Source organism: Chiloscyllium plagiosum, unplaced genomic scaffold, assembly GCF_037043375.1.
Source record: "Chiloscyllium plagiosum isolate Xiang-an unplaced genomic scaffold, Cpla_swu_hap1 HiC_scaffold_27, whole genome shotgun sequence".
NCBI lineage: Eukaryota > Metazoa > Chordata > Chondrichthyes > Orectolobiformes > Hemiscylliidae > Chiloscyllium > Chiloscyllium plagiosum.
The window spans coordinates 17,793,805-17,818,173 of NW_028270165.1; the positions used below are offsets into that span (position 1 = coordinate 17,793,805).

General features: G+C 45.2%; 2 protein-coding genes across 2 annotated transcripts in view; one reads left to right on the top strand and one right to left on the bottom strand.

The window, feature by feature from the left end:
* Positions 1–133: 133 nt before the first annotated feature.
* Positions 134–13,248, top strand: LOC148143291 (uncharacterized). The gene is made up of 4 exons (XM_087974159.1): positions 134–436; positions 6,933–6,995; positions 10,408–11,413; positions 11,565–13,248. Exons 3-4 carry the CDS (start codon positions 10,791–10,793, stop codon positions 11,947–11,949), a joined length of 1,008 nt encoding a protein of 335 aa, XP_087830285.1. The 5' UTR covers positions 134–436; positions 6,933–6,995; positions 10,408–10,790; the 3' UTR covers positions 11,950–13,248.
* A 3,062-nt stretch (positions 13,249–16,310) lies between these two features.
* The window catches only part of LOC148143292 (uncharacterized), a 91,020-nt gene continuing 82,961 nt past the window's right edge, over positions 16,311–24,369 (bottom strand). Inside the window, 1 exon segment of the mRNA XM_087975799.1 lies at positions 16,311–19,228. Coding sequence (XP_087831925.1) covers positions 18,251–19,228 — 978 coding nt within the window. The 3' untranslated portion in view covers positions 16,311–18,250.

Genomic DNA, 24,369 nt, shown 5'->3' on the forward strand with positions numbered 1-24,369 from the left:
GAAAAGACTGAAAATGTTTAAAACAACGTTAAAACTTAAAGACAAACCCACCTTTCAGGTGGCTGGCGAGGGGAGCAGGCAACACATTGGCCCCGCCCCCATTGTCTCCGATTGGCTGGATGCCTCGTCGAACCGCGCCCACGACACGCGGGGTGACGTCACGGTCTGGCCACCTAGCCCCTTGTGAGTTGGCGCATGTGCAGTGTAGGTCATGTAGCGAGACAAAGGCAGTGTTACTGAGTGTGGGAGAGGAATGGCGCCGGTGGCTTAAGGAACAAGAACAGGACCCGCTGGGAAAGCTGAGCAGCCCTGGCTGCATGTGTCAAGAGAATCCGAGGGAACGTTACGGGTCCAGTGATCCTCCTTCAGAACAGAAACAGGTTTCGGAAACATCCCGGAGAGGTCGCCAGGCCTGAGCGCCCGGGGAGAGGAGACAGTGAGTACCTCCCTCGACACTGTCCTATTCCCCCCGAGTCCAGGAACTCCCCACATACGTTCGAGACACCACCCACGCCCTCCACCTCCTCCAAGACTTCCGTTTCCCCAGCCCCCAACGCCTCATCTTCACCATGGATACCCAATCCCTCTACACCTCCATCCGCCATGACCAGGGCCTCCAATCCCTCCGTTTCTGCCTCTCCCGACGTCCCCAACAGTACCCTTCCACCGACACTCTCATTCATCTGGCTGAACTGGTCCTCACACTTAACAATTTCTCCTTCGAATCCTCCCACTTCCTCCAGACCAAAGGGACAGCCATGGGCACCCGTATGGGCCCCAGCAATGCCTGTCTCTTTGTTGGCTACGTAGAACAGTCCATCTTCCGTAATTAAACCGGCACCATTCCCCACCTCTTTCTCCACTACATTCATGACTGCATTGGCGCCATCTTGTGCTCCCGCGAGGAGGTTGAGCAAACTTCACTGACACATTCCACCCTGACCTTAAATTTACCTGCACCATCTGACACCTCCCTCCCCTTCCTGGACCTCTCCATCTCCATTAATAACGACCGACTCGACACCGGCGTTTTATAAACCCACCGACTCCCACAGCTACCTGGATTACACCTCTTCCCACCCGACCTCCTACAAAAATGCCATCCCGTATTTCCTATTCCTTTGCCTCCGCCGTATCTGCTCCCAGGAGGACCAGTTCCACCACAGAACACACACCAGATGGCCTCCTCCTTAAGATACTGCAATTTCCAATCCCACATGGTTAAAGTGCCCTCCAACGCATCTTGTCCACATCCCGCATCTCCGCCCTTAGACCCCACCCCTCCAACCGTAACAAGGATAGAACGCCCCTGGTGCTCACCTTCCACCCTACCAACCTTCGCATAAACCAAATCATCCTCCGACATTTCTGCCACCTCCAAACAAACCCCACCACCAGGGATATATTTCCCTCCCCATCCCTTTCCACCTTCCTCAAAGACCGTTCCCTCTGACTACCTGGTCAGGTCCATGCCCCCCTACGATCCACCCTCCCATCCTGGCACTTTCCCCTGCCACTGCAGGAATTGCAAAACCTGCGCCCATACCTCCTCCCTCACCTCCATCCAAGGCCCTAAAAGAGCCTTCCGCATCCGTCAAAGTTTTACCTGCACATTCACCAATATCATTGTATCCGTTGCTCCAGATGTGGAGACTGGACCCCTCCGAGCAGAGCGCTTTAGGGAACACCTCTGGGACACCCGCACCAATCAACCACACCGCCCCGTGGCCCAACATTTCAACTCCCCCTCCCAATCTGCCGAGGACATGGAGGTCCTGGGCCTCCTTTACCACTGCTCCTTCACCACCAGATGCCTGGAGGAAGAACGCCTCATCTTCCGCCTTGGAACACTTCAACCCCAGGGCATCAATGTGGACTTCAACAATTTCCTCATTTCCCCTTCCTCCACCTCACCCCACTTCCAAACTTCCAGCTCAGCACTGTCCCCATGACTTGTCCTACCTGCCTATCTTCTTTTCCACCTATCCACTCCACCACCCCCTCCCCCCATACCTATCACCTTCTTCCCACCCCCACTCACCTATTGTACTCTGTTACTTTCTCCCCACCCCCACCCTACTCTCATTTATCTCTCCACCCTTCAGGATCTCTGCCTGTAATCCTGATGAAGGGCTTTTGCCCGAAATGTTGATTTTACTGCTCCTCGGATGCAGCCTGAACTGCTGTGCTTTTCCAGCACCATTCTAATCTAGACTCTGGTTTCCAGCATCTGCAGTCATTGTTTTTACCGAGAGGAGACAGTGAGACAGGAGAGGATTGGAAACCGCGGGAGGAGGGAGACTGGGGAGTTTATAAACTCCTAGGGGAGGCCTGAGGCCGTGAACAAAAGCTCTACAGGCCCAGTGTTTACTTTGTTTGGGGAAGGACCTCTGGGGGCAACCGGTCGCCATATTCGTGAGGGTAAGATGCATGTTGTCTTGGGGCGGGGAGCGCGAGCATCCATCTTGGTGAGGGCACCATCAACTGTCATTTCTGGGAGAGAATTCCAACTTTGTGGCAGCCTTTGTGTCAACCAGAATTTTATCATTCTGGATGTAAGTTTGCTCGCTGAGCTGGAAGGTCATTTTCAGATGTTTCATCACCATACTGGGTAACAACATCAGTGAGTCGAGTGAAGCGCTGGTATTATGTCCTGCTTTCTATTTATGTCTTTTGGTTTTAGGATGGGTGATATAATTTCCGTTCTTTTTTCTCAGAGCATGGTAGATGGGGTCCAAATCAATAGATTTCCAGTTGGAATGACATGTTCCAAGGAAGTCTTGTGTGTGTTTCTGGTTGGTTTATTGGATGGTAGCTTGTCATAGGATGGATGTATGGTCCCAGTCAACATGGTGTCCTCCTTTGTCTGTATGTAAAGATACTAGTGATAGTGAATCATGTGTTTTTGTGGCTAGTTGATGTTCATATATCCTGGTGGCTAGTTTTATTCCTGTTTGTCAGATGTCGTGTTTGTTACAGTCATAGAATCCCTATGTGTGGGAATATGCCCTTCGGCCCAACAGCTCCATACCGACCCTGTAGAGAGTATGCCAGCCAAGCCCATTCCTGTACAATTACCCCTGACTTATGTACCACTATGGGCAATTTTAGCATATCCAATTCACTTAGCCTGCATATCTTTGGATTGTGGGAGGAAACCGGAGCATCTGGAGGAAACCACAGACACTGGGAGATTGTGCACACTCCACTCAGACAGTCACCCCAGGATGGGATTGAACCCGGGTCCCTGGTGCTGTGAGGCAGCAGTGCTAACCACTTATATTTCAACAGTCTTTCAACTTTAAACACATTCATCACAGTTTTCCCAGAGGATTAGACTGTTCTCTCTCATTAGAGATGGCTGGTGGTGGTTTATCTTGAGGGTCACCACACCTCAGCTGAGGGGAAAGGCCGAGAAGGAGATCCTCACATTTCTCCAGCTTGGGTGATACATAATGTGAAGCACCTTGGTATACTTTTGTTGAAATGTTATCATCAGTATTAGCTGCTGCTGTTGCTGTCATTTATTGGCAAGACTCATGTCAAGTGAAACAATTTCAGGAAGAAATTGGCAGCTGGCAGAGCTCCCCCACCCAATGCCAAAAAAGTTAATGCTTTTGTTGTGAAAGAAAATTGGCAAAGAAAAAAAAATAAAGTGTCATGTACCTTTAGAAAGAGTGGAAGGGTTGATTTTTCAAAATAAATGAAAACAACATTTATGAATTGGAGCAACAAACTAAATTAACAACGCAGGTTTCTTTTCACATAACTGCACTACTGAAAATGTCTGTATTATGGGAAAATGTTATGCACTAAAATCTGTTCTTATTTTGTAAAGAGTCAGGTCAATAGGTTTAATTTTGTCAACAGTGATCAATAAGATCTTGATTTATACAGCATCTCTGTGAGATACACTGGTAGTTAATATTTGATCGAGTAAGTCTCCAGTGACCACCACAAGAACAAAGATTTTCCCTGACTGAACTGTCAAAAAAGATGTGCTTTCTTCACAAATTTTGACTTCTTGATGTGTTTGTATGTCTTGCAATATTTGATTTTAAAATATGTAATTTACAGTGAAAATGAATTGTTTGTGCTTTTTAATGTTGATTTTAAGGTATGCTGATAAGAAACGATGTATGCATTTAGGCCGTCTAAAAATAGAATGCTTTTCATACTCAAAGTTGCTGTGCAAACAAAACACAATTTGGGAGGTGATGGTTGTTCCCTATCTCAAAGCCAATATAAATAATACCTGTGGTGTCAACACATGCAACCACTGCCTTTCACTCTTTTTTTTTGAAAATCATTGGGAATTTAACACATCACACTACTGCAGCAGAATCTGAGCACGTTACATCGGGCTTCCCATCAGGATGCTGTAACAAACCTCAACCTAATTTGGGGCGTTGGGGAAAGTGAAAAATAAATGAATCACTAGTATATACCCTGTGGTTAAAGAGCGCTACAACAGTGTTGTACGGACATGTCAGCTGTTTTGGTGAGACCTAACTTTACTCTGCGACACCTTGATTGGCTTGAGTTGTCGCTGACTGCATGTAAAACGAAATATTATGAAGTAAAGACATTTTTACGACTGAAACTGTCTTATTTGGCCTTCAGCAGTCACACCTACACTTTTACCATATATTTTGCTGCTTATTTTGATTTAACTTGATGATATGTAACCTCGGTTGCTCAGTGGAGCCTTAAGCGTTATTTGAGATCCAACACAAAAGCCAACTTCTTCCAAGTACAAAATGTTGCTGACTACAAAGAAAAATCATACAAAAGCTTTTATCAACTCCCAGATCGATTTACCGCAAGAAATAGCAGTATTGGCCATTCTGCTCCACCATTCAGTGAGATCATGTCTGATCTGATAACCCTCAATTCCATTTTCCTGCCTTTTCCCCAAAACCCTTGATTCCCTACTGATCTTCCTTTGACACCTTCAAATTTTCAGAAGTTTAACTTATCTAGAACTTTGAAGGCTGAGACACTTGGACACACAGTACCAACATCAATCCTTGTTAATTGTCCTTGCTTCTGCGCCACAGAAAATTGTTTTCTGGATCCTTGTTTGAGTCTACAAACTGCTCAATAAGCTCAAACAACCCTCTTCTGTTCTTCTAATGAGCCAATATCTCTGACAGCTCCATTTCAATGAAACTGAAAAAGCTTCCTATCACTTTTGGTTGCAGCCAATAGGGCCAGGATTAAAGATGATTCTCATTTTCCTAAATACTTGGAATAGATTCAATTGATTTTAAACAAACAAGTTCTGACACATGTTTGGGTTCGTTTGAGAAGTTTAGCAGAATTGTTTTTCTCAGATGGGACAATGAAACTTCTTTAGATTGTTTCCACTATTCTACCTCCAGTTCTTTTTCTTAGCACATTATAATGATCTTCTGAACTAGTTTTATTTCATTATATCCATCCCTTCAAACAAACCAATTCTTCCCATAAGTAAATTCCTCCATCTCCAGCACATTCTAGGTGATATTTTTCCTTAAATTCCATTAAAATGTCCTATCTCTTTCCTTAAATCTATGTCCCCTAATTGCTGAAGCCGTCCACCAAGGGGAAAAGTTTCTTCCAATCTAGACCCTAAGTGTCTTATCTGTACAAACAGGTCCTCACCCATCCTTCTCTGCTCTAAGGAAAATACCCTCAGCCGATCTAATCACTCTCATAGCTGAAACCCACCAACATGCACCACCCTGGGTTAGTATTCCCTTCTGCACCCTTTCTAGTGCCATCACATCCTTCTAATAATGTGACGACCAGATCCACTACTCCAGCTGTGGCCCAACGAATGTCTTGTACAGTTCCATTATGATCTCCTGGCTCTCATGTTCAATGCCTTAACTATTAAGGGCAAGTATTTCATATGCTGCCTTAACCATTTCATCCACATGTCCTGTTGCCTTCAAGAATCTATGAACACATATACCTTTCTCTGATCTTCAGTACATTCTAAGTTCTTGTGATTCATCATGTACTCCCTTGCCTGTTGATCCTCCTGAAATGTATCATCTCAATCTTTTCAGGATTGAACTCCATCTGTCATTGTTCTGCCCATCTGACCAACCCATCTTTATTGCCCTGTAGTCTAAAACTTTCCTCCTTGCCATATATTAGTGTGGGTTCTGAATTTCTTTTGGGCCTGATTTATTTAGGTTGCATTGTGTTTATTTTGTGGGATATTTTAAGAAGATTGGGAGGACACTTGGATTCAGTATCTGTTTATACCCAAAGAACAAACTCAAACCAGAATTTTTTTTATCCAATGTTTTCCCTGGTAACATTTTCACAATGACTTCAATTCCTGCAACACCCTTAGCTTAACTTAAACTATGTTCAAATCAAGACATTACTGAATGGAGATCATAACTTCTTGTACTATTAAATCTGTCTCAAGCAATGGTGCAAATTAGGTAACCTTGCATTATTAGAACATAGAACAATACAGCACAGAACAGGCCCTTCGGCCCACGATGTTGTGCCGAACTTCTAACCTAGATTAAGTACCCATCCATGTACCTATCCAAATGCCGCTTAAAGGTCGCCAATGATTCCGACTCTACCACTCCCACGGGCAGCGCATTCCATGCCCCCACCACTCTCTGGGTAAAGAACCCACCCCTGACATCTCCCCTATACCTTCCACCCTTCACCTTAAATTTATGTCCCCTTGTAACACTCTGTTGTACCCGGGGAAAAAGTTTCTGACTGTCTACTCTATCTATTCCTCTGATTATCTTATAAACCTCTATCAAGTATTATTTTATAACTGTGCTCAAAACCTTTTCTAAAAAGTGACCGGATGAAGATTGAAGTTGACTGAACAGCTTTCTTCATTTTAAAATATTGCCAAAAAAAGTAAATGTTCAAACATATGCAATCTTTTTCTTTCTCTAAAATAGGTAATGAGGTGAAAGGGAATAATGGACAAAGGATTGAAAACAATGCTGACTCTAATTCAGCAAGTATGTTCTTTTCAATAAGTTTAATTCAATATTTACATTAATTACAGTTATGTGAGTGACACAAATAACAATACTTTAAGGCTGTTACTTAAGTTTAGAAATTCAATCACACTCTGTGTAGATGGCTTAAAATCATTATATCAAAAGCTTAAAGCGCTTGCATAAAACACGAAACCTCAGTTATGTTTATTATTTCCCAAAATGGGTTATCAAGTAAAAGGGAAGTATTATTGGAGATTTGATGACAGCGGGCAAAATGGCAACTCTAATTTCGCAAGTATGCAAGGTTTAAGCTTAAAATGCATGACAGGTTTATTTATCCAAGAAATAAGCACCTTTATTCTCTCTAATATTAGCTCCAATTATCAATATTTGATATGAAATTAGAAGATCTAGCTTGAGAAATCTACAACGTATTGCCACATGCTTGCCATAAATACGACAGGAACACAGTAAAAGTAGTGAAAATTAAGTCAGATCTTTGTGGTTACAGATCCATAAGATACAGAAGCAGAATCAATCCATTCGACTTGTTGAGTCTGCTCCACCATTCGATCATGGCCAATGTTTCTCAACCCCATTCTCCTGCATCCCCCCTGTAACCCTTGATTTCCTTACTAATGATAGTAATTTCCTTACTATCTTTATCTGTTTTAAAAGCACTCAGTTACTTGCCTCGTTTAAGTGGCAATGAGTTCCAGAGAGTCACCTCTTTCTGACTGAAAAAAATCTTCCTTATCTCATCCCAGCATTTCTTGCCACCGAGAACTATGGGGGTAGAGTCCATGTCTATACTTCCTTGCATGGTAATTTGTAAATAACATTTGTTTTTTCAGGTTCATTAGCTGCTGCTTAAGTGTGTTGGTAGATTTGTGGGCTACCATGATGTGGAGAGGTTTGAATTGTCTGGACATCATTTCACAGATGTCTTTGATGGAAGGTAATGTGGCTAGGGTTTCTGCGCATGTGTCTGCTTGTTTGAGTTTGTTGTTGAGAAATCAGCGGACAGGGTTTATTGGGTACCGTTCTTCTTGAATATGCTGTATAAATATTTATCTTCTGCTCTTCGTAGTTCCTGGGTGGTGCAGTGTGTAGTGGCACGTTGAAATAGTGTTTTTATATTAGATTAGATTACATTACAGTTTGGAAACAGGCCCTTCAGCGCAACAAGTCCACACCGACCCGCCGAAGCGCAACCCACCCATACCCCTACATTTACCCCTTACCTAACCCTACGGGCAATTTAGCATGGCCAATTCACCTGACCTGCACATTTTTGTGACTGTGGGAGGAAACGGGGAGACACGGGGAGAATGTGCAAACTCCACACAGTCAGTTGCCTGAGGCGGGAATTGAACCCGGGTCTCTGGTGCTGTGAGGCAGCAGTGCTAACCACTGGCACTTTGTTGTTGTTCTCTTCTTTTGTGAATTTTGTGCCAGTAAGGATATTGTTGATGGTGTTGTAGGTTTCCTCTAATTTGTTTCATTTTCTGATGACAAAGGTGTCATCACTGTGGCGGACCCAAAATTTGGGTTGGAGCATTGGGAGGGCTGTTTGTTCGAGTCTCTGCATTATTGCTTCTGCTCGGAATCTTGATATTGGTGGTCTCATGGGTGTTCTGTTGATTTGTTTGTAGGGCTTGTTATTGAATGTGACGTAGGTGATAAGATACGGGTCCACAAGCTTGACAATGTTATCTTTGCTGATGAAGTTGGTGCTGTTTGGTGTTTGTGTCTTTGGTGGTTCTTGTAGTGTAGTCAGTGTTTCTTTGGCCACGTTGATGTTAATGGATGTGAACGGGGCTGTTATGTCAAAGGACAGCATTATTTCATCCTCTTCTATCTTGGTGTCTTTGGTGTTCAGGAATTCTTGGGTGGAGTGAATGGAGTGGCATGAATCTTCGACTTGGTGTTTTAGTCTTTAGTGGAGGTCTTTGACTAGTCTGTATATAGGTGTTCCAGGTAATGAGACTATGGGCCTGAGGGGGGCTCCTGGTTTAAAGAGGAGAACAACAACAAAGTGCCATTTCCTAGATGTCACAGTAGAGCGAACAGTCAATGGGGAACTTCACACTAGCGTCCACAAGAAACAATACACACGGACCAAATACCTAACTACAGAAGCAATCATCCCAACACCCACAAATGAAGCTGCATCAGGAGATTATTTCAACGAGCCACCACACATTGCAGCCCAGAGGAACTATGTATACGTACTCAAGAGGAACGGATACCCAATAAACCCAGTCCGCCGATTTCTCATTGATGCTTCCAAGCTGACCCTCAAATTTGGTTTGTCCCTGCATTCTTTCCTGGCTGTCTTTTGTGGGTTTTGAAAACTTTCCCAATCCTCTGACTGAGGATAAGAGTTGGGAAGTTGTGTTGTGGCTGTACAATATTCCACTTTTGGAATATTGTGTGCAATTCTGGTCTCGCTCCTATCAGAATGATGTTGTGAAACTTGAAAGGGTTCAGAACGCATTTAAAAGGATGTTGCCAGGGTTTGAGCTGAATGGGCTGGGCTGTTTTTCCTCGTGCATCAGAGGCTGAGGGGTGACTGAGGGTCATTAATAAAATCATGAGAGGCATGGATAGGGTAAATAGACAAGGACATTTCCCTGGGTGAGAGAGTCCAGAACTAGAGGGTAAAAGGTTTAGGGTGGAGGAGGGCAAGATTTAAAAGGGTCCGAAGGAGTAACCTTTTCATGCAGAGGGTGGTGTGTGTAAGGAATGAGCTCCAGAGGAAGTGGTGGATGTTGATACAGCTATGACATTTAAAAGGCATCTGGATAGGTATATGAATAGGAAAGGTTTAGAGGGATATGGGCCAAGTGCTGGTAAATGGGACTAGATTAGGCTAGGATATCTGGTTGGCCCGAAGGGGCTGTTTCTGTGCTGTAGATCTGACTCTGACTTGCCACTAACATTTGCCATGTCTGTATATTTAGTTTCTCTCGGGGTTGTCTGTGTCAATGCCTTAATGTCACATTCCACCCACCACATACCACCACCACCACAGGGACGATAACCAATTCATGTCTTTTTTTTTTATCAAGAAGCTGTATTGCAGGTTCAACCTGAATTTACACTTGTTTTGCTTCCCAAAATCAGACTCGCTCACTCTCAGCAATATCCCAACATCCTGAAAGATATTAACTTTCATGTGGTGTTATCCAAAATTCGAAGGTGTCAGTCCTGACGTTTTTGCTTTTTCTGTCCCTGTAAGATCCTGAATCAGCACCTTCAGGAGAATTAATTTGAGGGAGTGAGAATAGAGGAAGAGAGAGAGTGTGGGATGCTTTCAATTTTGTGGAACAGCAAAAGAAAAAAATGTTCTGCAGAAAGTGGAGTAGCTTGTTCTGAATTTCTACCTTGGACTGACCGTGATGACTTTTGGAATCTCTTTTTCCAGAGTATTTGAAGATGTGAAGACTGAAGTTTAAAAATCAACAGATGAAGGGCCTATGCCTGAATCGTCGATTCTCCTGCTGTTTGGATGCTGCCTGACCTGCTGTACTGTTCCAGCACTGCACTTTTCAACTCCTCTCCAGCGTCTACAGTCCCCACTTTCACATCAATGTCTGACAGTCACTCAATCCATCGGGACCTCAACGATTTTGAACTATGATTTTGTGAGAAGGAGCAAAACATTTTGGTTTCTGTTTCAGACCATTTTCAGCATTAGTGGGACTGGATGAGAGTCTCTACTGTTACAGCGCACTGTGTGTAAAGCCTGAAACAGTTATACAGCCAGGAAAGAGAAATTTACTGTGGGCAGGGGCTGTAGCTGCGGCCATGGTGAAACCAGAGGAATCCCACACCGTGGAGAAACCATGGAAGTGTTGCGACTGCGGGAGAGGCTTCAATGCCCCATCTGTCCTGGAGATTCATCGGCGAAGTCACACCGGGGAAAGGCCATTCTCCTGCCCCGAGTGCGGGAAAGGCTTTACTTGCTCCTCCCACCTGCTGGACCACCGCCGAGTCCACACTGGGGAGAAGCCATTCTCCTGCCCTGAGTGTGGGAAGGGCTTCACCTACTCCTCCCACCTGCTGGCCCACCAGCGCGTCCACGCTGGGGAGAGGCCCTTCCCCTGCTCTGAGTGTGGGAAGGCCTTCAGCAAATCGTCGGACCTGCTGAAGCACCAGCGGGTCCACAGAGGGGAGAGGCCATTCAGCTGCCCTGAGTGCAGGAAGGCCTTCAGTGATTCCTCTACCCTGCTGAGGCACCAGTGGGTCCACACGGGGAAAAGACCGTACTCGTGCCCTGAGTGCAGGAAGGGCTTCACCCGCTCTTCTGCTCTGCTGACCCATCTGCGGGTCCACACGGGTGAGAAGCCCTTTAGCTGCCCAGAGTGCAGGATGGCCTTCAGCAGGTCTTCCCACCTGCTGAGGCACCAGCGGGTCCACACTGGGGAGAGGCCCTTCTCCTGCCTCCAGTGCGGAAAGTGCTTTACCCAGCCCTCCAACCTGCTGACCCACCAGCGGATCCACACCTGCGAGAGACCGTTCTCCTGCCCCGAGTGCGGGAAGGGTTTTGCTGTTTCCTCTAACCTCGTGGCCCAAGGAGAGGCCATTCAGTTGTCCCGAGTGCGGGAAGGCCTTCAGCAATTCCTCTGCCCTGCTTCGGCACCGGCGCGTCCACACTGGAGAGAAGCCGTTCTCCTGCCCCGAGTGCGGGAAGGGCTTTACCCGCTCCTCCACGCTGCTGACCCACCGGCGGGTCCACACGGGGGAGAGGCCATTCAGCTGCCCCGAGTGCAGGAAGGCCTTCAGTGATTCCTCTGCCCTGCTGAAGCACCAGCGAGTCCACACCGGGGAGAGGCCCTTCAGCTGCCCTGAGTGCGGGAAGAGGTTTACATTTTCCCGCAATTTGCGGAAGCACCAGCGGGGGCACCAGCGCTCACAACAATCAGATTCCAACGCTGACATTGCCATGAGTCCCCCCCAGGACTGATTCTCCTGACAGTGGGTGCAGTGGGAGAGTTGGTGCACTGTATTTGTTTTCCATTGGACTGCAACCTCACGGCTCAGGGGTGGCATTGTGACTCAGTGATTAGCACTGCCTCATGGCACCAGGAACCAAGGATCAATTCCACCCTTGGGGCGACTGTCGGTGTGGAGGGTAGGAGAATGGATGAGATAAGAAACCGCTGCCTTTCTTGAGACAGGTCTCCCGGAGAGAAGTTGCTGACTGACTGTCTGATCTGTTGATCCTCACAGTGCCCCATTGCCCTCAGTTAATTGGAGGAGGTCCACACAGATGTACCGAAGCCCCTCTTTAGACAGTGGAAGGAAACCTGTGCAGACAGGGAAAACGTGCAAACTCCACACAGACAGTTACCTGAGGCTGGAATTGAACCTGGGTCCCTTATGCTGTGAGGTAGCAATGCTAAGCAGTGTGCCACCCCAATATGTTATAAAACTGGAATAAACCTACTAAGTTGGAAATGTGTCCATACCAAGAACTTGCTGTAAATGTTTGGAAGCAAAAGTCCATCGGAATTGTCTTTGGGATGGATCCAAAACTAACTTCGTTAATGATTGAAATTACTTTGACCTCTGGAACTGTCTGCCAGAGAGTGTGTTGGAGTCAGATTCAATTATGGATCATTAAACTGAAAAGGAAAGCAATTGCAGTGTTCAGTGAAGAATAGTACAAGGTACTGTAGTGGGCGGCACGGTGGCACAGCAGTTAGCACTGCTGCATCACAGCGCCAGAGATCCGGGTTCAATTCCCGCCTCAGGCGACTGACTGTGTGGAGTTTGCACGTTCTCCCCGTGTCTGCATGTGTTTCCTCCAGGTGCTCCGGTTTCCTCCCACAGTCCAAAGATGTGCAGGTCAGGTGAATTGGCCATACTAAATTGCCCGTAGTGTTAGGTAAGGGGTAAATGTAGGGGTATGGGTGGTTGCGCTTCGGCGGGGCGGTGTGGACTTGTTGGGCCGAAGGGCCTGTTTCCACACTGTAAGTAATCTAATCTAATATGAGTTTCCTGATTGGGGCTGTTCACTTGCTCCTGTTACCATTTCAGGTTGCTAACTTTTCGTTAGCATCCTGCACATGTTGGGATTTTTTCTCCTTTCTATATCTCCTTGAATGACTCAGTGACAAATCTAGTTTATGAATTGTTCCTATGATATCTCATGAGAGGGTTTATGATATTCACAGTGTGTCCAAGTGACGAAAAACAAACTGTTCACCTTAAATATTTGATTTTAAACAATGGAAATAAAATTAATGTTTGGAAAACACAACTTGCTGTGTAGTAAGATAATCAAATAGGAATGGGAGTAAGTAATTGACCATTGAGATGCTCTGTCTTTCATTTATCTAAATTCTCTTTCCTGCACTTGTTTTTTCATGACTTCATCTGCTGAAGTGACTACACTCCAAAAGCTTGTGATTTCAACATAAGAGCATAAGAACTAGGAGCAAGAGTCAGCCTTCCGGCCCTTCGAGTCTGCTCCACCACTCAATCTGACTAATCTTTTCGTGGACTATGCTGCACTTACCTGCGTTTTCACCATATCCTTAATTCTTTTATTTTTCAAAAACATATCTACTGCTTCTAGTGATTGCTGAAGTAATGTCAAATACTTCCCTGGGCAAGGAATTCCATAGATTAACAACCCTCTGGGTGAAGAAGTTTCTTCTCAGTTCAGTTTTAAACCTGCTTCCTCTAATCTTGAGGCCGTGTGCTCTTATCCTAGTCTCACCTACCAATGCAACATCCTACTTTTATTTCTTTCATAATTTAATATATTTCTGTAAGATCCCCTCCAACCAAACCTGCTGGACTATAACCTGGTGTCATGTGACTTATGACTAAAAAATTTGTTATTACGCATCCTCATAGCAGTGGGATTTCAGGGCTCGAAGGTAGGGACACTACCACTGCGCCATAAAAAAAAACCTCTGCAGCAAATAGGCCCTCTTCGAGTGAATGAGTGGGGAGAGGTTTCTTCCCAACATGGGATACAAATATTATACCCTCAGAGCCCATTGCACTAAATTGAGCCCTCTTCGATTGAATGAATGGATGCGGAGGTGCCAGAGTTGAATTGGTTGATAACGTTAAAAATCACATCTTCCCCCTGAATATGTGACACTACCGCTATAGCCCCAGAGCCCGTTGCAGTAAATTGGGTCATCTGCTGTTGAATGAATGAACGGGAATGAAAAGGGCGGATACACTGACATGGTTGTGAAATTCCCAACTAATCCCAAAGCTTGTGGTCGGTACCGACTAATCGGAGAGAGATATTACAGAGGGTGGGACCAACACGACGCACAAAGCCAGCCGCCATTGGTCAGGTGGAGTAAGGTGCGCTCTGATTGGAGGGGGCTTGGATGACGCGCGTCACTGGAGGAGGAGACGGAAAGAAGAAAAACAAAGATGGCGGCGCGAGGCTGCGGTTTTCTCATCGACTCAGCGGGCGGTTTCTGACGGAGGGAGGGGGCAGACAGGCATCGTTTACCTCAGAAAATACCTTTAAAATACATTTCAAATTAAAGCCGGAACTTTTCAAACAAAAGTTGTGAAGAAAAGGAGACAGTCCCCGGTGGGGTTTATTGTTTATGTGTGTATAATTCCCGGGGCCCGGGAAGGGGGAGGTGACGGTTACCGGGTGAACGAGAAAACAAATTAAAAATGTCGGCGGTGGAGGAGAGAGAGCCGGCGCCCGCGGCTGCTTCGGCGGCGGCCGGAGCCCAGGAGCTCAACAACCCCCCGGAACTGGAGGAAGGTCCGAGCTCCAAGAAGCGGGGGGTCCGGCTGGAGGCTGGATTTGCTCAAGGCTTGTATCTATTAACTTATTTAAATGGTACCTACTGTATGGGGCTATGGTTTACATTAAAACCGGAGGATCATATCAGAGTGTTTGTTTATATTGAGCAGTTGTAGTTGGTAAAATACACTCCCTGGTGGAGCACCTTCTATGATGCTGCATTTCTTGCCTTCTGCCCTTCCCCCATTTGTTATCTCCCATTTGATTTTACATTTTATTTGGTCAAATTTAATTTCATATTAATCGGACTTGGTATTCATTGTGTTATTAATTTGTTTGTTGGATTATTGTAAGAAAAAATTAATGGTGTCATGTCATTTCTGATGTCAGAGTTTGACATTGAATGTGCAGATGTGAATATCAGTAAGATGTGAAAATAAATCAAGAACTTGTGCTTTTTAACAAAAACAGCTGTTCACTGCTGTCAATGGCATTGTCTCATTTGAGGGTGATGATTCAAGTCTGATCAACAAACTGTTTCATTGTCGCCCAATTTAATTTAAATTTTTTTAGAAAATAACTCTGGGAGATTAAGATTTATACAACTTATAAATAAATAAATCTTATAAATATGTCCAGTTCTCTACCTGGTCTCCTCTACATTGGGGAGAATGGAGGCCAACTTGCAGAACATTTTAGAGACCAGCTCTGGGACACTGAAATTAAATGACTCCACTGCCCTGTGGCCGATCATTTTAACTCTCCCTCCACCACCACCAAACTCTAACCACCTGACGCCTGGAGAAAAAACACCTCACCTTCTGTCTCTTAAATACAGCTGCTGTTTTCTCTACTTATGGATGTTTGTAGTTTCCTTAATTAGATACTGATTCAGGGGCTTGGTGGTGATAGGGAAACTATCCTTGACTGATAACAATGTCACAGACACAAAGCATTAGACATTTTAATACTTTTATTGCAACCTTTTTCTGAATGATAAAGCTATAAAAATATGAAAATAACATTCTAACAACAACAGTAAACCAACTACTACACAAAACATATCAAAACTATACTCACTACAGATCAATAAATAATGTGCAATAAGACCATAGCTCTCAATCTTCAAGAGCATCAATTATTACCCCAACATTTGTTTGAAATTCTTCCTGTCAGGGCATAGAGTTCACTAAACCAAACCAACATGGCTACACAAAGGCCCTAATTAAAATGGCAGACAAATCTGCTTCCAGATAATTCAAAAAGGGCTGCCATGTCTTATAAAAATTCTGTCTTTTGGTGCACCATATTTGTGAGAAAGTACAAAGCATGAAGGCAAATGTGCTAAGCGCCTTCTTAACCACCCTATCTACCAATGGTGTAACTTTCAAAGAATTATGTGCTGAAACCCCCAGGTATCTCTGTTCTACATCAAGACCCAGGGCCCTCCCATTAATTGTACAAGTGCTGCTTTGTTTGTTTTACCAAGATGCAACCCCTTGCTTTTATCCATACCCCTCTCAGACACACACACATTCACCAACACCCCCCCCACCCCCCCGCCCTCCTCCGAAACTCTCACCCTCTGACAGGCTTATACTCCCATCACACACACACTTTACCTCACATGCACATACACAAACATGCACTCTTAAGCACACACTCTCACACAAACTCACATGCACACACATACTATGGGGTGAACTTGCATTTAGAGTCAGAGTCATAGAGATATACAGCATGGAAACAGACCCTTCAGTCCAACTTGTCCATGCCAACTAGATATCCTAATCTAATCTGGTCCTATTTGCCAGCACTTGGCCCATATCCCTCTAAACCCTTCCTATTCATAAACCCATCCAGGTGCCTTTTAAATGGTGTAATTGCACCAGCTTCAACCACTTCCTCCAGCAGCTCCATCCATACACACCACCCTGTGTGAAAAAAGTTGCTCCTTTGGGTCCCTTTTATATCTTTCCCCTCTCACCCTAAACCTATGCCCTATAGTTCTGGACTCCCCAACCTCAGGGAGAAGACTTTGTCTATTTACCCTATCCATGCCCCTCATGATTTTATAAACCTCAATAAGGTCACCTCTCAGCCTCTGATCCTCCAAGGAAAATAGTCCCAGCCTATTCAGCCTCTCCCAATAGCTCGATCCCTCCAACACTAGCAACATCCTTGAAAGGGTTCAGAAAAGATTTAAAAGTTTCACAACATCCTTCTGATAGGAAGGAAACCAGAATTGCACGCAATATTCTAACAGTGGCCTAACCAATGCTCAATGCTCTGACCAATAAAGGAAAGCATACCAAACACCTTCTTCACTATCCTATCTACCTGCAACTCCACTTTCAAGGAGCTATGAATCTGCACTCCAAGGTCTCTTTGTTCAGCAACACTCCCTGGGACCTTACCATTAAGTGTCTAAGTCCTGCTTTTCCAAAAGGCAGCACCTTGCATTTATCTCCATCTCCAAATTAAACTCCATCTGCCTACCCTCAGCCCACTGGCCCATCTGTTCAAGATCCTGTTATACTGTCTATTATGCCTCCAATTTTGGTGTCATCTGCAAACCTACTAACTAATACCTCCTATGTTCACATCCAAATCATTTATATAAATGATGAAAAGTAGTGGACCCAGCATTGATCCTTGTGGCACACCACTGGTCACAGGCCTCCAGTCTGAAAAGCAACCCTCCACCACCACCCTCTTTCTTCTACCTTGCAGAATTTGCAGAATTATATATGCAGTTACATTCAGTTTTGCTCAAAAAGCACACAGTCTGCAGGTATTCAATCCACGCAATATTTTATGAATTCCTACTTTGGAAATAGAACCAGTCTGACTCAAGATTGGGATACAGATGATCTCTGACCTCAACTTTAATGCATTGTCTGAGCCGAAATGTCACCTTAAGTTACATCGAGAATGTGACTTAAAAGTAGTTCTGTGATTTACGTATTAATGAACCTAAACCTGCAACCCATTCTAAAAGGTGAAAGACATAACAGCAATCTAGATTTGTTCAATATACCATTTCAGTTGCATGACACTGTAATCTTTTGCTACAAATTCTGTCCTATGATCCTGCTCCACAACTACCCGATGAAGGAGTACTCCAAAAGCTCGTCCTTCCAAATAAACCTGTTGGACTATAACCAGCTGTTATGTGGTTTTTAAACTTTGTTTCTAGTGAATACAGCCCACACCTTGCACTGCTGCCAGTAAACTTTACAATGCTGATGAAATGATGCAGCAGCTGCAGAGATGAAAAATGTAACAGTTCCTAACACTATTAGCTTCTGATACACAAATTGGAAACTTAGTGCGAGAGGTTGAAAGAAATGAGCAGCATGAAAACAAAAATCTGCTGGAGCTCAGTTTTAATGAAAGTCTGAGTCCGGTGGTATATTTAGGTAACCTTTATTGCCACCCAACTTTGTTACAGCTTCAGATCTTCCCTGCAAACCCGGGAGTCCCCAGAGCTGGGTTGATAGTCCAGTCGATAATGGCACTCACTCCTTCAATCCCCCTGCAATGGCAAATGAACTCGCTGGTGCTTCTGCAGGTAGGAGGAGTGGGTGAAACCCTTCCCACACTGAGAGCAGGTGAATGGCCTCTCCCCGGTGTGGACCCGCTGGTGAGTCAGCATGCTGGAAGAATTGATGAATCCCTTCCCGCACACAGTGCAGGTAAAGGGCCTCTCCTCTGTGTGGACCCACTCATGCTTTCGTAAGTTGCCCATATGACTGAACCCTTTCCCACACACTGAGCAGGCAAATTGCCTCTCCCTGGTGTGGACCCGTTGGTGCTTCTGCAGGTCACCCACATGACAGAAGGCCTTCCCGCACTCAGGGCAGGTGAATGGCCTCTCCCCCGTGTGGACATGCTCGTGATTCCGCAAGTTGCCCACATGATGGAACCCCTTCCCGCACTCTGGGCAGGTGAATGGCTTTTCCCCTGTGTGGATCCGCTGGTGGGTCCGTAGGTTACTAACATAACGGAAGGCCTTCCCGCACTCGGGACAGGTGAACGGCCTCTCCCCAGTGTGGACCCGCTGGTGCCTCCGCAGGTCGCCCACATGACCGAAGGCTTTCCCGCACTCAGAGCAGGTGAGTTGCCTCTCCCCCGAGTGGACCTGCTCGTGATTCTGCAGGTCGCCCACCTGACTGAACCCCTTCCCGCACTTGGGGCACCTGAAGGGTCTCTCCCCCGTGTGGACCCGCTCATGCTTCCGCAAGTTGCTTGTACGATGGAAAGCCTTCCCGCACTCGGAGCAAGTGAACGGCCTCTCCCCAGTGTGGACCCGCTGATGGATTAGCAGTGCAGATGAATGTGCGAATCTCTTCCCGCACATCAAGCACGTGAAGGGCTTCTCTCTCGTGTGGACCCGCTGGTGCACCCGCAGGTTGGAAGAATTCGCAAACCCCTTCCCGCACACTGAGCAGGTGAACGGCTTCTCTCCGGTGTGAACACGCTGGTGTGTCTGCAGCTGAGACAACTGAATGAATCCTTTCCCGCAATGGTGGCAGATGAACGGCCTCTCCCCAGTGTGAACACGTCTGTGTATTTCCAGCACAGAGGGAGAAGGGAATCCTTTCCCACAGTCCCCGCATTTCCATGGTTTCCCCATGAGGAGAGCTTTCCTTGTGTTGCTCTGGGTTTGAAATTATAAATACAAAGGGTACATAGTCTGTCCCCAACGTGAGGGGTGAGATTTTGATATTCCAAGCTGAGTAAATGGTGTGAAGTACTTTTCAGTCAACACACTGGATCTCCCTCACTCGGGTGTCTCAGTATTCTTCCTGCCACACCAGTGTCCAAAACCTCTCAACCAGACAAAAGCAAACATTTCTTCTCAATTTGAATGACTGCTGATATCCAAGTCCCAATGAATCAAGGAGCTCTGCCAGAAGTCGACGTATCAATTGCTTCAAATTTCTTTCCACGTTTTTCTGCAAAAATAAATTCACAAAGTTTGTGAGAAGATTTATAGCTCGGGTGTTCGTTGTTGTGGTTCTGTTCGCCGAGCTGAGAATTTGTGTTGCAGACGTTTCATCCCCTGTCTAGGTGACATCCTGAGTGCTTGGGAGCCTCCTGTGAAGTGCTTCTGTTTTGTTTCCTCCGGCATTTATAGTGGTTTGTCTCTGCCGCTTCCGGTTGTCAGTTCCAGCTGTCCGCTGCAGTGGCCGGTATATTGGGTCCAGGTCGATGTGTTTATTGATTGAATCTGTGGATGAGTGCCATGCCTCTGGGAATTCCCTGGCTGTTCTCTGTTTGGCTTGTCCTATAATAGTAGTGTTGTCCCAGTCAAACTCATGTTGCCCCGATTTCATCTGCCTTCCCTGTTGGGCCTCTGGCATTGAAGTAAATGCAGTTTAATTTATCAGTGCTACCTTGTTCTCTGCTTTTTTCCTTCCTGCCCTGACTATTTGACTCACTCCCTTTCCCAACTGTACGAATCTCAGGTTAATCTCTTTCCTCACTATTTCCCTGGGGCCCATCCCCCACTTACTCATTCAACCCAAAGGACTAGCCATACTACCATACATCAAGAACATTTCTGAACTGACAACCAAACTACTACGACCACTAGGACTCATAACAGCACACAAACCACAGCCACACTCAGACAACAACTCAACAGGACAAAGGACCCGATACCCAACATGAGCAAAACCAACGTAGTGTACAAAATCTCATGCAAGGACTGCACAAAACACTACATAGGACAAACAGGAAGACAGCTTACGATCCGTATCCATGAACACCAACTAGCTATGAAACGACACGACCAGCTATCCTTAGTAGCCACACACAGATGACAAGCAACATGAGTTTGACTGGGACAACACTACTATTACAGGAAATGCCAAACAGAGAACAGCCAGGGAATGCCTAGAGGCAATGCGCTCATCCACAGATTTTATCAATAAACACATCGACCTGGACCCAATATACCGGCCATTGCAGCGGACAGCTGGAACTGACAAACCGGAAGCAGCAGAGACAAACCACTATAAATGCCGGAGGAAACATCACAGAAGTGCTTCACAGGAGGCTCCCAAGCACTCAGGATGTCACCTAGACAGGGGACGAAATGTCTGCAGCACAAATTCCCAGCTTGGCAAACAGAACCACAACATAAATTCACAAAATAAGTGATCACTGCCAGTACAGTTAAATGAATGTAACATAGGCGGCAATTCCTGTAGATTGCCAGGTGCCTGCTGATCACATTATCCAGGTCACAGAAACCTGAAAACCCTCATGCAGCCAGCTAGCATTAAGTGTGTATGGAGGAAAACTTCATTTAGGTGACAATGACCTGGAACAAGCTAAATCAAGGACAGGATAATGAAATGTCAAGGATGCTTGCAGAAAGAAAGCCAGTAAAGTTGCTGAATGAGTAAGTGGGGGATGGGCCCCAGAGAAATAGTGAGGAAAGAGATTAACCTGAGATTCGTCCAGTTGGGAAAGGGAGTGAGTCAAATAGTCAGGGCAGGAAGGAAAAAAGCAGAGAACAAGGTAGCACTGATAAATTAAACTGCATTTACTTCAATGCAAGAGGCCCAACAGGGAAGGCAGATGAAATCGGGGCATGGTTAGGAACATAGGTCTGGGATATCATAGCAATTACAGAACGTGGCTCAGGGACGGACAGGGCTGCCAGCTCAATGTTCCAGGATACAAGTGCTATAAGAAGCATGGTGTGGGCGCAAGAGAGGAGGGGGAGTGGAGTTTTTGATAAGGGATAGTATTACTGCTGTATTTAGGGAGGATATTCCTGGGAATACGTCCAGGGAAGATATTTGGGTGGAACTGAGCAATAAGAAAGGGATGATCACCTTACTGGGATTGTAATATAGATCCTCTAATAGTCAGCAGGAAATTGAGAAACAAATTTGTAAGGAGGAGATTTCAGTTATCTGTAAGAGTAAAAGGATGGTCATGATAGGGGATTTTAACTTTCCAAACATCGATTGGGACTGCCTCTGTTCAGGGTTTAGATCAAGAGGAATTTGTTAAGTGTGTACAAGAAAATTTTCTGAGTCAGTATGTCAATGATCCTACCAGAAAAGGTGCAAAATCTGACCTACTTTTGAGAAATAAGGCAGGACAGGTGACTGAGGTGTCAGTGCAGGAGCACTTTGGGGCCAGTGACCATAATTGTAGTAGATTTAAAATAACGACGGAAAAAGGACAGACCAGATCTAAAAGTCAAAGTTCTAAATTGGAGGGAGGCTAATATTGATGGTATTAGGCAAGAACTTTGAAGAGCTGATTGGGAGCAAATGTTCGCAGGTAAAGGAACGGCTGGAAAATGGGAAGCTTTCAAAAATGAGATAACGAAAGTCTAGAGACAGTATATTCCTGTTAGGGTGAAAGAAAAGGCTGGTAGGTGTAGGAAATGCAAATGACTAGAGAAATTGGGGTTTGGCTAACAAAAAGACAGAAGCATATGACAAGTATGGATAGGAAAAATCAAATGCATCCTTAGAAGAGTATACTTTAGAAGAAAATTAGGAGGGCGAAAAGGGGACATGAAATAGCTTTGGCAAATAGGATAAAGGAGACTTAGAAGGGGTTTTTATAAATACATTTAAGGACAAAAGGGTAACTAGGGAGAGAATAGGGCCTCTTAAAGATCAGCAAGGCAGCCTATGTGTGGAGCGGAGAAGATGGGGAAGATCCTAAATGAGTATTTTGCATCATTGTTTACTGTAGAGAAGGACATGGAAGATATAGAATGTGGGGACATAGATGGTGACATCTTGCAAAATGTCCATAATTACCGAAGTGGTGGTGCTGGATATCATGAAACACATAAAAGTGGATAAATTCCCAGGATCTGATCAGGTGTACCCCAGAACTCTCTGGCAGGTAGGGAGGTGATTTTTGGGCCCCTTGCTGAGATATTTGTATCATCAATAGTCACAGGTTCCAAAAGATTGGAGGTTGGCTAATGTGGTGCCACTATTTAAGAAAGGTGGTCAAAAAAAGCCAGGGAACTACAGATCAGTGAGCCTGACATCGGTGATAGGCAAGTTGTTGGAGGGAATCCTGAGGGACAGGATGTACATGTACTTGGAAAGGCAAGGTCCAATTAGCGATAGTCAGCATGGCTTTGTTAATGGGAAATCATGTCTCACAAACTTGACTGAGTTTTTTGAAGAAGTAACAAAGAGGATTGATGAAGGCAGAGTGGTGGGTTTCACCTACATGGACTTCAGTAAGACATTCAACAAAGTTCCTCATGGAAGATTAGTTAGCAAGGTAAGATCTCAAAATACAGGGAGAACTAATCAACCGGATACAGAAGTGGCTTGAAGGTAGAGGAAAGAGGGTGGTAGTGGACGATTGCTTTTCAGACTGGAGGCCTGTGGCCAGTGATTTGCCACAAGGATCAGTGCTGAGTCCACTACTTTTCATCATTTATATAAATGATTTGGATGTGAACATAGTGGGTATAGTTAGTAAGTTTGCAGATGATGCCAAAATTGGAGGTATAGTGGACAGCGAAGGAAGTTACCTCTGATTAAAACAGGATCTTGATCAGATGGGCCAGTGGGCTCAGGAGTGGCAGATGGAGTTTAATGCAGATAAATGTAAGGTGCTGCATTTTGGAAATGCAAATCAGATCAGGACTTATTCAACCTCAGTGTCATAGAGATGTACAGTACGGAAACAGACCCTTCGGTCCAACTCGTCTAGGCCGACCAGATATCCAAAATTAATCTAGCCACATTTACCAGCACTTGGCCCATGTCCCTCAAAACCCTTCCTATTCAAACACCCATCCAGAGGCGTTTTAAATGTTGTCATTGTGCCAGCCTCCACCACTTCCTTTGGCAGCTCATTCAATACATGCACCAACCTCTGCATGAAAAAGTTGCCCCTTAAGTAATTTTAAATCTTTGCCCTCTCATCCTCAACCTCTGGACTCCCCTACCCCAGGGAAAAGACCTCATGATTTTATGAACTTCTATAAGGTCACCCCTCAGCCTCCAACGATCCAGGGAAAACAGCCCCAATCTATTCAGCCTCTCCCTGAAGCTGAAAACCTCCAACCCTGGAACGTCCTTGTAAATCTTCTGAATCTTTCAATCCTTGCCATTCAAATACTAATTTTTCACAGAGGGTGGTTCATGTGTGGAATGAACTTCCTGAAAAAGTGGTGGATGTGGGTACAGTAAAAAGACATTTGTTTAAGTACATGAATAGGCAAAGTTCGGAGGGATACAGGCCAGGAGCAGGCAGGAGAGACGAGTTTAATTTGGAATTATAGTTGGCATGGATTAGTTGGACCGAAGGTCTGCTTCCATGCTGCATGACTCTATGGCAGGTTCATAGTTCTTGAAAGTGGAGTCACAGGTAGACAGGATAGTGAAGGTGGTGTTTGGTACACTTCACAGGATATTGGTTAGGCCACTTTTGTAATATTGCATGCAATTCTGGTACCAGTGATCCCATCCTGACACACCATACACCAGAGATAATGACTAAAATTGACTGGGACACAGAATAAAATCATATCCTCTTTCTGAACTGCAGAGATTTTATTTGGTCCATAGAATACATTGGGTATCGGAGTTGGGAGGTCATGATGCAGCTATACAGGACATTGGTTAGGCTACTTTT